General features: G+C 37.0%; 1 protein-coding gene across 1 annotated transcript; it reads left to right on the top strand.

The window, feature by feature from the left end:
* The first annotated feature begins 815 nt into the window (after positions 1–815).
* On the top strand, positions 816–7,828 carry LOC107556087 (selenium-binding protein 1-like). Its single transcript, XM_016239086.1, has 12 exons — positions 816–1,051; positions 2,128–2,184; positions 2,988–3,100; positions 3,240–3,425; positions 4,435–4,555; positions 4,630–4,812; positions 4,886–5,067; positions 5,200–5,278; positions 6,727–6,848; positions 6,937–7,029; positions 7,245–7,363; positions 7,507–7,828. Exons 1-12 carry the CDS (start codon positions 1,048–1,050, stop codon positions 7,667–7,669), a joined length of 1,422 nt encoding a protein of 473 aa, XP_016094572.1. The 5' UTR covers positions 816–1,047; the 3' UTR covers positions 7,670–7,828.
* The last annotated feature ends 7,045 nt before the right edge of the window (positions 7,829–14,873 follow it).

Raw genomic sequence — 14,873 nt, 5'->3', positions numbered from 1 at the left:
GTTGCTGCCGCCATGTCGTGAAGGCGCTGTGTTTGGTTGTGAAAGCTAAACTACTTTGTTTAGTCTTCCAAAAGAGGACACGACTAGAAATCAGTGGTTAAGTTGTATTTACAACACTGTTCCAGAACACTTCAACCCAAATATTCAGATGTGTGCAGCACATTTTATGCAGGACTGTTTCCTAATCCTGGTAGAGTAGACTACAATGCCGGCTGTTCTGACTCAGTCAGAACATCCAAAAAGTAATTTTTCATTTAAAGGATTTGCCACTGATGATTCAAACGCGAGTTTTGAGCAGTGTAGAGTAGCGCTTGTTGTTTGTCATTTCTCCGATCACAAATGCAGACATGGTTTTATGTTTATGCGGCGCGATGCAAAGCAGCAGTATAAGTCATTATAATCCGTAACTATGTCCCCACTGGATGCAATTTTAATGTTTTTGTCTCGTTGCTCCGGCCGGGACACGCTATCACAGTATGGAAAGGGGCGTAACATTTCCGTCACACGCTTGAGGTATTCAGCCAGTCACAACACACTGGATAGCTGGCCAATCACAGCACACCTCGCTTTTCAGACCGATGAACTTTGTAAAAATCGACGCGTTTCAGAAAGGCGGGGCATAGAGGAGAAACAATAATGTGTTTTTTTACCTTAAACCGCATAAACACATGTAATTACACCAAATACACAAAATAATGTTCTTTTTAGCAACATGATCATATGACCCCTTTAATTAACGCACGACGTCATCTAGCGATATTTAGCGACTTCGAGCAGGCTTTAGCTACTTTCCATTCAAAGAAGTTGGCAACATTGTCCGGGGACGCAGTCAGACCCTTCTCGATTTCCTAGGACCGAGGTGGCGCTTTTATTCTTCAGCTGAATACCTGGGTGTGGTTTTTAAGGATCATCTGGTACTGTGATACCAAGTGGTACTGTCTCTGAAAGAGTTAATCCCAAAAGCGACCTCTTTCTGCACGCCTCAACGGGTTGTTGGGTCAGTGAGTTTCCGTCCGTGAAAGCAGCAGCATCAGCATCAGCGGCAGTATGGGTGAGTGTCACTTCTAATGCACTTTTGACCATTGCTCTCGACATTTTCATCCGAATTTTTTGTACGCAATTGCTCCAATTTGGAAGAAAAAGTTCTTCATACGAGATTATTTTCATTTAGACAGGAGTTATAGGCCTGTCAAAATCATTAAGATAGAATTCGTGCAATGTTGCTTTCCTTCGGAGTACACTAAATTAGCTTTTTAACGTTTTCTGAGGCATGTTGAAGACTTCAAAGTCTACATGTAATCAACTTGATTCACAACAAAGAACAAACAAGTTGTTATTGCAGCTAACCTAACATTTTAACCTTTTATTATATATCAATCTCGTGCAATACAGAAATAATTATGTTATTAACACATAATAGTGATAAAGGCTTACACATTACATTTTTTTCTTATTGACCTCGATATGGCTCATTAGCCTGTAGAGTTAATCTTTATTGACATCATATAACACAGACTTAGAAAAAAGTTATTTGTGTGTGTGTCTTTTCATCTTTGACTTAAAATTCAGAGTTTAGCTTTGATTACACAACCATTTTTATTTGGGGATGGTTGGTCAATGAGGGGGCTGACCTTCACGTAACCCATAAACATTTGGCTATCAAGGGAAGGATGTTGAACAATTCTTGGCAAGACACAGTGTCTCCTAGATAGTGACATTGCCCTTATGTTGTAGTTGGGTTTATGTGCTTGTTTGTGTTTTTCCTTATGTCCGATATTTACAACAAGGCAGTAAAAATGTGTTATCTAGTTATATCCAGTAGTTCACTCATCATTCTTGGCTTTCAAGAGTGAACGCGCTATGTGGTGCACTTTGTAGTTCAAAAGATTAACTAACCCACACATTTAAATAATATGCAAAAACTTTATGCCTTCATTTAATCTCTCAGATTTTTATTACGGATGAAATGCATAACAAGCAAAATTGAGTTTATGATAGGATACTTCCCAGACTGAATTATGTCTATATGACTGCATCAGTCTGGCCTACTTCAATAATTGAATAACTGACTATTGCTCACATAGAAATATTTGAGATGTGACATATGCTCTCTCTCATTGCTTGCAGCTTCTACCTGTTCAGGATGTGGACCAGGATATAAAACCCCTCTGGATGCAATGAAAGGTGATTTGCTTTAAAACATAAGAAAGCATATTGTCTAAACGATAAGGTGGTAGTAAATATTAACATGTGAGTTGGTAATACATTGCAAGTCACTACAAGGGAGCAGTGACCTTTGCAATGGAGACTCACTGTCATACTGTGCTCACTGAACAACTTCTGATCTCGCAGCTCCTCCTCCTCACTTGCGAATTGGCATTGCTCTGCATTGTCTGGTTTGCCTACTGTTTTCCCTCGAAAACAAAAACTAAATCCTGTCATACACTATAAACTTGCCTCAAGTTTATATATCACTGTACAAATTTTTTTTTTGAATTTGGTAAAGGCAAGTACATTTCTATGTGATTTTAAACCTAAAGACAAAAATACTTTTAGCATGAATGAAATAGCATTATACCTTAGAAATTCTTAGAAATTATTATGTGTTTAAAATTATAATGAATATTTTTTATGTATAAATATAATTGATCTAACGGGAAAACCAGTATACATTTTGTCTTTGTAAAATTATTTTTTTTTAATGCTGGAGTCATTATAAAAAAATCTGTTTAACTGGCTTATATAGGCATGCAAAATCTATATACATATAAAAACACCATAATCACATAATTTAAAAAAAAATGAATAAATCTTGTTATTTTGTGTATTTAAGCATGCAAAACACTTAATAGCAGATTTTTATGTTTAGTGCATTTGATCAAATGTGGACACAAATGGCACACCCTTTATGGAATTTTTTGATAAATTATAGGAAACACAGATTAATAGATTTAAACTTTAAATTTAAACATAAATTCTTCCTACAGGGCCTCGAGAAGAGATAGTCTACCTGCCATGCATTTACCGCAACACAGACATTCAGAAACCTGACTATCTTGCAACTGTTGATGTCAATCCACAATCTCCTAATTTTTGCAAGGTAATAGCAAATATGATTCATAAATACACACTTGAAAACTATTTTAGATTAAAATGTGGCAGCAACATGCTTCCTTTTAATATTTGTAGTATAACTTCAGTAGCATTTTTTCTATTTGCACCCTCTTGTAATGGTCTAGGTGATTCATAGGCTGCCCATGCCTAATCTAAAGGATGAGCTACACCATTCTGGTTGGAATGCCTGTAGCAGTTGTTATGATGATCCCTCCAAAAGACGCAATCGTCTGATTCTGCCTTCCCTGATGTCCTCCCGTATCTACGTCGTTGATGTAGGGACGGATCCACGGGCACCACGGCTTCATAAGGTTAATTTTAGTAAACACTCAGTTATACAAGAGCCTGGCTGTATGAATACCCTTATTTTGATGGTGTTAACTTTGTGGATGAACATCTGGGTTAGTAATCTGAGGTAATTTAAAAACCCAGGAGCAATTCATGAACTAGAGAGTTGCTTAAATTACTTGATCTAGTTGCTCCAAAAGGGCTTTTCCTACTTATATGCATACGATTTTTTATTTTATCTGCATGCTATAGTACTTCATACTTCACATTTGGTAAACTAACTCAGACAAGCAAATGTGTATCATGAAAATATATTTGACCAGTGGAGGTCACAATCTCAAAGATGAACCACTTGGCTGAAAATCAAACAAAACCACAATACTTTTGGTTAAAATAAATGCTCTATCAACTCTATCAAATAAATAAGCTCTGTCGACAGCATCTGTTTACTATAGAGCCCCGCACATGATATGCAGTAAAGAGATATATATTGTGGCCACAAATTAAGAATTAGTTTCCATGACTTATTAATTAGTTCCCTTGTATTAGTTAAATTGTGGCCACGAAGTAAGAATTTGTTCCCTCATTTTAGTAAATCGTGGCCACATTGTACTAATACGTTCCCTAATTTAGTCAATCGTGGCCACGTAGTACTAATTCATACCCTTGTTTTAATTAGTACAATGTGGCATCGATTTACTAGAATGAGGGAACAAATTAATAAGTCGTGGGAACAAATTCTTAATTCGTGGCCACGAAAAATATATTTTTGTCATGTGCCCCCAATATTTGTTTCAGTTTCTGTTAAGAAAAGCCACAGAGAACCTGATCGATTTTAGCAGTTTGAATTTATTTTAAAAGCCTAGAAGCATGACATCATGTCCTGTTACCCATATTGATTGATTTTGTTTAACATCTACAACATAATGCTGAACATCAAGTGTGACCACCCCTTAATACATGACTGTTGACTTTAAGAATGTTTCGTTCTTTCCAAGCCCATGAATTCTTTCCATCTCTCTCCTCCTCCAGATAGTCGAGCCCATAGATCTGTTCTGGAAATGCGGCCTTGCCAACCCACACACTTCTCACTGCTTAGGCAGTGGCCAAATCATGATCAGTACCATGGGCGATCCCTCTGGCAATGGCAAGGGTAAGATGCTGTGTTCACAGCTCTGTATTTTCAGTACACATTTATGCTTACCTTTTATTTCTATTCATTTTAAGGTGGTTTTGTGTTGTTGGATGGCAAGACTTTCGAAGTCATTGGCAACTGGGAGCAGCCAGGTGAAGCAGCACCATTTGGTTATGACTTCTGGTACCAGCCTCGCCACAACGTCATGATCAGCACTGAGTGGGGAGCTCCAAAAGCATTGGGAAATGGCTTCAACCCTGCAGATGTCAAAACTGGTATGTTCATGTTCAAGAGTATGTTCAAGAGTCGTTGTAGCCGACTGGGAGTGATGATCAGATCTGTGTGTAGGTCATTATGGACAGTGCCTTCATGTGTGGGACTGGACCACACACAAGCGGATACAGACTCTGGATCTGGGGGAAGAGGGTGCTGTTCCTCTGGAGATCCGATTCCTGCATGACCCTGCTGCGGCTGAAGGATTCGTGGGCTACGCGCTTCAGAGCACCGTCTTCCGCTTCTACAAGACTCTGGCAAGTACATAAAGAGTGCTTGCATTAAAATCTTCTCTAACCTTTTTTTAAAGGTTTAAAGGCTGGTTTTATGGCCCCTCCCCCAGTTTTTAAACAATAAATGTATTTAGCTTCAGATTTTGCATTTTACAGAAAGGGGAATGGGCAGCAGAGAAAGTGATCCAAATTCCAAGCAAAAAGGTGGAAGGTTGGGCTCTTCCTGAAATGCCAGGTGAGTACTTTTAGAAATGTTCTATAGTAGGTTTTTTATTAAAAGGGACATAACACACAGTTTCTGCCAATCTCATGTTAATCTTGAGTTACCTATAGAAAAGTAGTGCAGCCTTCATATATCTCTGAAGAGTCTTCAGATTTATCAGATTTATAAAAGACAGATACAACCATACCACTTCTCTCTGAAAACATTCGAGCTCCTGAAGGCGTGCCGTAGGTGGCGCTAAAGAGTCACGAGCATGCAAAGCTTCTGCACAGTGATTGTCTTCAAGCTGTGACGTTGACATAAATAAAACAGGAACCAAAATTGTATTTAATTTGTTTATAAAACATTTGTCACCGAAATGCTGGGATCACACAAACACACTTGCACAATTGCTGCCCCAGAGAAACAAATTGCATCCACTGTTCCCTTAATGCTGGGTTCTGAACAAGGTTATCTTTCCCTCACAACCATAAACACACCTCTTTGGTGACATTGTTTATTTCGAAACAAAAATGGCAAATCCTTCTTGAGCAAGTCCTGTGCAGCGCTGCCGACGACTTCCAGAACCCGAACGAAGCATGTTGATGGGCGTGCTCTTGCTCTGGCTCTGATTGATGTGAAAACTTTCTGAAACTTATACGAACGCTGAAGGAGTTTATTTGGCCCAGAAATACTCATGTCATATGTCCAACTTGTTTTTTGGAAACTTTGGCCATGTTCAGAATGAGAATCCAACTCTTTAACAGTGTAAATAAGTCAGAATGCATGAAATAGCATTAGACATCCCCTTTAATGGAAAAACCCAGGGAATGAACAAACATTAATTATTATGTACAATGTAATTTCCAAACCAAAAAAAGCACTATAGTATAGTTTTAAGACTTTTTGACAACAGTAACCCACTAAATACAATGATCCCCTTAGCAAAGGAGCCCCTTTCTAAAACATAATGGTTGCTATATGTTTTTTCTACATACTGCTAGTGTTATATATACAGTATATATATGTATGTATATATATATATATGACTGTCAATAGAATTAAATAGTTATGAATAATGATTATTTGTACTATTTTTGAAACTAATATGAAATATTATGCATGTAAATGTTTAGAAAATATTGTGTTAAATATAAAATATTTGATATCTACAGCCCTAAAAATACATTTAGTAATTTTGGGGGGGTTTTCTCTCAATTTTTTCTCTCTCTCATTTTCCCTCCACCCAAATTTAACAATCTGCTTTAATGACAAAAAATGAAGGGAAAAAAATGGTCTGAATAATAAGTTGTGACTTTTTTCTAAATATTGTTAGCGTAATGTATACAATTTTAGCATTTTAATTTTTCTCTAATTTTTCCCCTTTAAATTTTTCCTGGACTCCAGTTTGACAATCTGCTATAATGGCAAAATGTTAAAAGAAATTAGACACTCATTTACTCATGTATTTTTTGCCATAGGTCTCATTACTGATATCTTGATCTCACTGGATGATCGCTTCCTGTACTTCAGTAACTGGTTGCATGGAGACATTCGACAGTATGACATCACGGACAGGAGGAATCCACGTATGGTTGGTCAGGTAAGACAGCTTGAATTAGCAGGATCAAGACACCTTTGTCTACATTTCTAAAATCATGTCAAAGACAAATAAAGTAAATATTTTTAAGGTCTTCCTTGGGGGCAGCATTTTGAAAGATGGACCAGTGAAAGTATTGGAGGACAAAGAGCTGGATAGCCAGCCAACCCCACGGATACTGAAGGTACGTTTTCATTTCCAAGTATGCTTCATGTGAGATCTGTGTACACATTTGAGTTAGCCATTTATGTAGAGAAAAAGAGCCTGAAGCTGTTGGTAACTAAGTAATTGACAGATGACCCAACTTATTGTCCTCCAAATCATTAGGTCATGCAGACCTAAACAGAGCAATTAGAGCATATCATTTGTTGGAGGTCAAAATGTTCTTTTCCTCATCAGGGAAAGCGTGTGCAGGGAGGCCCTCAGATGCTCCAGCTTAGCTTGGATGGAAGACGATTGTACGTCACCACCTCCTTATACAGTGCCTGGGACAAGCAGTTCTATCCTGACCTCGTCAAGTGAGACAAAAAAATCTTTATTTGTGATGTTACTTGAGTATTGTATGTAAATCAAAGATGAAGAAATGAGGCTGTTTAAATGGTTTCAGAAGTAACTTCTGATTTGTTTGTTATGCTGTAACATGTGTCTTATTTCTCTTGAGGGAGGGGTCAGTCATGATGCAGATTGACGTGGACACAGATAAAGGCGGCCTGAAGCTCAACGAGAATTTCCTTGTGGATTTCGGAGCAGAACCAGATGGTCCTGCACTTGCCCATGAGCTCAGATATCCTGGTGGAGACTGCACTTCTGATATCTGGTTATGAAATTGGGGCCAAGCCATTACGTTCCAAGGAGCAGAATTATTATTCCCATATTTTCACAACTGAGTGGAGATACAATATATCATCAGTATCATGATCATGTTTAATCTACATATGGATCTAAATCCTTAATCATATCATGTCAATTAGTGATTACAAGAGGGAATCACATCTCAAATATAAAAATATATATTTTTGTTGTCTTTATATGCTTTCTGCATTTTTTTTTTTTAAATAAATATTTTGTATCCCATTGAACTCAAAGGCTTTCTCATTTGTTGTTGTAAGGGCTTTCCGAATCATTAGAATTGCAAAGTAGATTTTAAACACGTGGTGCAAGTGCACAGAGTGAGTGCACACAATCACCATCACTATAAGGGCACATATTTTAAAGTATCCTATTAGGAATACGTTCTAAAATAAAGCAATCAGTTATGTTGTATTACAGTGCTTAGAAACCATCAAAATACAAAAAACTAACTTTTCAAGGAGTTGCACCACTACATAAGGTAGTTTTGTTTATTGCCATTGTAGTACACAAGTATGGAAATTTGTCTCTCCCAAGTCTGAAGACGGGGACAAATATTATTTTATAAGAATTATTATTATTTTTCTGTAATAATAACTACAGTACAATTATCAATGGAGAAATATGTCAAATGGTTAGTATAAACTGTAACCTGCATCAAATTAAATGTCATCTATTGACATACATTGTACACACACATACATACATACATACACTTACATTTATAAGATAATACTTGTATCATTATTACTAATATTTCTTACCTAATGTTTTTAATCTTTTATAACCTATGCTTATCACCCTATTTAGCTGTGTCTCAAAGCCTAACGAGCTTCCTATTTAGACAGCAATTGTAGCCATTGCCTAAACGCCCCAGAATGCAGTCTTGGTAGGCAGCTCTCTTGTGTTTTGTATCCTGGAATCAGGCAGTTGATGTGTAATCGGCCCATGCCTACTCACCAAGCATGCTTTATTTAATCATAAATACAGTAAAACATTCATATTGTAAAATATTACAATGATTTCAAAGTTTAATACATTTTAAAATGTCATTTATTTCTGTGATTGCAAAGCAAAATTTTCATCAGCCATTACTCCAGTCTTCAGTGTCACATGATCCTTCAGAAATCATTCTAATATGCGGATTGCCACTCAATATACATTTCTTATTATTATCAATGTTGAGAGTCTTACGGCTCCTACGAGGTTTTGCTCCGTCCTCCACGCTGTGACAACTCTTGGAGAGCCGCTTCAGAAACGTGCTGTGGCTGGCCGGTATAAACACAAGCACTAACTAGAGCGGCCGCGATCAGCTCCGGTTCCCATGGAGCCGTAATGTGCCGCAGACGTGTGCAGTGAGGCGCAGATCAGCTCTAACGTCACTGAATCGGAACGGTATAACGGAAAATATTAGCGGTTTTGAAACTGTGACATTTTCAAACCACGGTATACCTTGAAACTGTAATCGGCCCATGCCTACTCACCAAGCATGCTTTATTTAATCATAAATACAGTAAAACATTCATATTGTAAAATATTACAATGATTTCAAAGTTTAATACATTTTAAAATGTCATTTATTTCTGTGATTGCAAAGCAAAATTTTCATCAGCCATTACTCCAGTCTTCAGTGTCACATGATCCTTCAGAAATCATTCTAATATGCGGATTGCCACTCAATATACATTTCTTATTATTATCAATGTTGAGAGTCTTACGGCTCCTACGAGGTTTTGCTCCGTCCTCCGAAGAGCCTGAAGAGCCGCTTCAGAAACGTGCTGTGGCTGGCCGGTATAAACACAAGCACTAACTAGAGCGGCCGCGATCAGCTCCGGTTCCCATGGAGCCGTAATGTGCCGCAGACGTGTGCAGTGAGGCGCAGATCAGCTCTAACGTCACTGAATCTGCTGTTAAATATGAACCATCCATTCATCATATTTAGGGTTGGGTATCGTTTTTTTTTTTTTCGATACCGGTGCCAAATCAATACTTTATAAAAACCGTTCCGGGGCCTAAACCGATACTTATTTAAAAAAAAATAAATAAAAATTCCGCTTCAGAAACGTGCTGTGGCTGGCCGGTATAAACACAAGCACTAACTAGAGCGGCCGCGATCAGCTCCGGTTCCCATGGAGCCGTAATGTGCCGCAGACGTGTGCAGTGAGGCGCAGATCAGCTCTAACGTCACTGAATCTGCTGTTAAATATGAACCATCCATTCATCATATTTAGGGTTGGGTATCGTTTTTTTTTTTCGATACCGGTGCCAAATCAATACTTTATAAAAACCGTTCCGGTGCCTAAACCGATACTTATTTAAAAATAAATAAATAAAAATTCCCCAAAAAATGATGGATTGGCCAATAGCACTATAAACAAATGATGTCTGTTTCATTCATACTGGATGCCAGAGGGCGCCCTCGCACAGAAAATCCACATATCCAGTCACAGAAGTAACGGAACTCATGACCCTCCAGGAAATGCGTTATATGGATGAATGCGTCGCTATTATAGCTGTAACTAAGTAAACAGAACATATAAACGTTTTGAATAATAAAACAAAGACAATAAACACTCGACTGCGACAGTGTAGTTTATCTGTGTTATTCAAGCCAACTGTGGTATTTTCATAATTGTTAAGTATATTTATAATCCATTGCTAATCGATGTATTCTTTTTTTAAAGTAGCCTATGGAACATATTTTCTGCCTCATTCTGTGACAAGAAGCCACATCAGATCACAAAAGGAAGCATTTGACTGTGTTGTGGAGTAAAAAGGTTATCATGTTCTCTTTTGTTGGACAAGAGGTTTAGAAATGTCAATACAAGGGAAGTTTAGCTTTAGGCATTTTAATTTAAGCATGTTTAGCTTAGTTAACGGAAGGCTACCTGCTGCCATCAGAGCAAGTGTAATTACTGCATTCGCACGCTCCTCGGATGCTCTCATTTGCAATATATGAGAAAAGGGTTTAGCGAAACAGAGGGGTAGGGGAAAGGGGAAGGTTATCTGTGTTATTCAAGCCAACTGTGGTATTTTCATAATTGTTAAGTATATTTATAATCCATTGCTAATCGATGTATTCTTTTTTTAAAGTAGCCTATGGAACATATTTTCTGCCTCATTCTGTGACAAGAAGCCACATCAGATCACAAAAGGAAGCATTTGACTGTGTTGTGGAGTAAAAAAGGTTATAATGTTCTCTTTTGTTGGACAAGAGGTTTAGAAATGTCAATACAAGGGAAGTTTAGCTTTAGGCATTTTAATTTAAGCATGTTTAGCTTAGTTAACGGAAGGCTACCTGCTGCCATCAGAGCAAGTGTAATTACTGCATTCGCACGCTCCTCGGATGCTCTCATTTGCAATATATGAGAAAAGGGTTTAGCGAAACAGAGGGGTAGGGGAAAGGGGAAGGGCTAAGGGGTAGAATTGGGATTGGGCCTTAGTGTTGTCAAAAGACCCGGTACTTCGGTACCAAGTTGGTACTAAAAAAATGAAAACGTTACGGTACCAGGTTTTTTTAAGTACCGGTGGTACTGAGTACCAGGTCAACCCGGTTCTTGATGCACTATCCAAAAGGTGTGCAGATGCGCTCTCTTCATAAAAGCACTGAGACATGGCGACCTCAAAATGGGGAAACACATCAAACTAACAAAACACTTTAAAGACAGACACCCGAATCAAATGAAAGAGTTCAAGCAGGTAAGTTTCATTTCATCCCATACATTGATTTATCTGTGGCTGTCCGCCACAATATCAAAACAAATAGAGTGCAAGTCTGTGGGAAACACCGCTTATGTTATGAATATTATTCAATATTTTAATTTGAATGTCGGATTGAAATGAACATCGCTGTTCTTAGAGTATTTAATCGTTAGCATAAGCGCAGCTAACACTAATATAATGAGCATTAGAATGAAGTTTCTTTATTAACTATTTAATGCTCCTATAACTTCTGTTATGGTAAAAAACAAAACAAAACAGGAGGACATGATGATATTTACTATTTTTACACACCAGAGGCTTTTAAATGAATTGTGAATCTAAAATATGCATGTTAGAGAATGTACAAATGGTTAACATTGTGTTATATCAGTCAGAAAAGCCGTTCTGGGCTTTTTTTTTAAGCTAACTTGTTATTCTTGGCTGGTTTTAAAAGCCCATTAAAAATAAATATGTACACAGTTTGGATTAAATTAAAGTATAGTCAAATTTTTTAATTAGCATGTTTTTGTGTTTTGCTTTGGTACCGAAATTGGTACAGAGAACCGTGGATTTTCACTGGTATTGGTAACGAATACTGAAATGTTGGTACCGTGACAACACTAGATACTCTCGTTACTACAAAGATTTGTTGGATTTGTATTATTAGAGCTTTTCGACTTGAGTTCACATGCATTTTCTCAGTCTGGAAATTATTTTTCACATGCGGTGCCGGTGATGATGCTTCTTACGTCCGTTTCGGAGAACCAGAGGAGAAATATTTCTATCGATCTCTCAGGCATGGCACCAAAATGAGACACCGAAATCTGCGTTCTGATTCGGTTCTAGTACATACCGGTTACATGGGTACCGGTGCCATATTGGTACCGGGATTCGGTACCCAACCAGAGGCTTTTAAATGAATTGTGAATCTAAAATATGCATGTTAGAGAATGTACAAATGGTTAACATTGTGTTATATCAGTCAGAAAAGCCGTTCTGGGCTTTTTTTTTAAGCTAACTTGTTATTCTTGGCTGGTTTTAAAAGCCCATTAAAAATAAATATGTACACAGTTTGGATTAAATTAAAGTATAGTCAAATTTTTTAATTAGCATGTTTTTGTGTTTTGCTTTGGTACCGAAATTGGTACAGAGAACCGTGGATTTTCACTGGTATTGGTAACGAATACTGAAATGTTGGTACCGTGACAACACTAGATACTCTCGTTACTACAAAGATTTGTTGGATTTGTATTATTAGAGCTTTTCGACTTGAGTTCACATGCATTTTCTCAGTCTGGAAATTATTTTTCACATGCGGTGCCGGTGATGATGCTTCTTACGTCCGTTTCGGAGAACCAGAGGAGAAATATTTCTATCGATCTCTCAGGCATGGCACCAAAATGAGACACCGAAATCTGCGTTCTGATTCGGTTCTAGTACATACCGGTTACATGGGTACCGGTGCCATATTGGTACCGGGATTCGGTACCCAACCCGAATCAAATCATCATGCAAAACATACACGACAAATAGCAAATTTTTCATTGTTTCTCGAAACGTCATAGCATTTCCACACCGGCGATGACATGACTGTGGCGCCAAATCATTTATGTCCCTACGCATCATGTACGTCGTCACGCGTTGACGTCATCAAATTGCGATCGGTTCGTGCAATCGGCCAAGTGTAGTGAGTTATCGAGTCATAAAATGTGATTATCGGCCGATCGATCGGAGCATCCCTAGTTACAAAGCTTTTTATTTTCAGATAAATGCTGATCTTTTGATCTTTCTATTCATCAAAGAATTCTGAAAAAAAAAATTTACTCAACTGTCTTAAATATTGATAATCAGCAAATCGACGTATTAGAATGATTTCTGGATCATGTGACACTGAAGACTGGAGTAATGACGCTGAAAATTCAGCTTTGATCACAGGAATAAATTTCAATTTAAAATATATTCAAATAGAAAGCAGTTATTTTAAATAGTAAAAATATTTCTAAATTTGACTGTTTTTGCTGTACTTTGGATCAAATAAATGCAGGCTTGGTGAGCACGCAGAAGGGAATTCTTAAAAAAAACACAACAAAAAAAAACCTTAAAAATTAGGGGTGTGACGAGATCTCGTGAGATCCGATGTGTCGGAACGTGACGATATCCTCACGCAGACCTTTCAGATATATTTGCATTACACTGGCTCATTCACTAGTGGTGGGATGTAAGATATTTTATGTTACATCAGGCAAGTGGCTGCATGATAAGCGGGAAAATTACTCCGTGTAGTCTTTATCCAGTCATAAAAACAGAATTCACTGTTTAACGCTGAATGTCACGGAATTTGTCAAATTTTGAATGAATTAATCAGAAGTAGGTCATTACACTTAAATCAAATCACGATATGGACTAGTATCTGTAAATATTAAGCCGCAAAAGTCGATTTAAATATGAATCCTGCATGTTCTGCCTGTCTCTGTTCATTAACTACACACACGCACTGAAGCACGCGTAACACTCGCAGTGATTTCAACGTCTGCCGTCTCACTAAATGAGGACGTAAACACATGAACAACATCTCCAGAACTGCTCTGAGTGTCACTTCATGAGCATTTTAGTGTTTGATTTGAGTAAAACTAGAGTTATATCCATACACATAACTGTAAAGGTATTCACGGCAACCCATCAAAATAAAAGTCCGGTTTGATTTGAAGACATTGTGCCTATAACTATTTTTCAGTAGAATGTACATAGCCTACTGCTACTACTAAAATGAAACAAACATTATTTTTAAAGGAATAATCACACAAATAATTTCTTCCATGTTTTCGTTTTAATAGTAAATCCCCTTTGTTTGCCAAAAAATCTTGTTTGCTTAATTTTCAATAATTAAAAGATAAATGATCAATTAAATTAATATTTTATGCCTTCATTTGATAACCAGAAAAATGTAAATACACAACATAGAATTTCTGAGGGGGAAAAAATTAATAAGGCTATTTTAAGAAAAAAAATGAATAAATTAAGTTGTTTTATGCATTCAAATAATTAGACATGCTAAAACACAGAATTTGGTAACAATAAATAATATGGTGAGAAAAAATAAAACATTTCATAGAGCCCTAAATGTAATTTTTGTTAAACTTTGAATAAATTGATGTGAAAATATAATTATATATAAGTTTAATGATTTTAATGAATTAGACATGCTTTTTAATTAATAAAATTTAATTTAACTATTAAAAAGGAGTTCGAGAAAAATGTAAATGGAAAAAACGGAATTTGGAAAAAAATAAAACTGAATTTAGGAAAAAATTAAACGGATTTCATAGGGCCCTAACTATCCCTCAGCCTTGCCGCGCCCCCCAGTTTGGCAACCACTGCTTTATTCTTTTATATTGGTACATTAATCGTGTTTATTATATATTTTTTTATTAAAGTGGAAATCAGTTTACTAAATAATGTCAACTTGACTGACTGCTT

This window comes from Sinocyclocheilus grahami, unplaced genomic scaffold (genome assembly GCF_001515645.1).
Source record: "Sinocyclocheilus grahami isolate Dianchi unplaced genomic scaffold, SAMN03320097.WGS_v1.1 scaffold555.1, whole genome shotgun sequence".
Lineage (NCBI taxonomy): Eukaryota > Metazoa > Chordata > Actinopteri > Cypriniformes > Cyprinidae > Sinocyclocheilus > Sinocyclocheilus grahami.
Note: the sequence above shows the minus strand (reverse complement) of the source record. Positions and strands in the feature narration are given on the sequence as shown.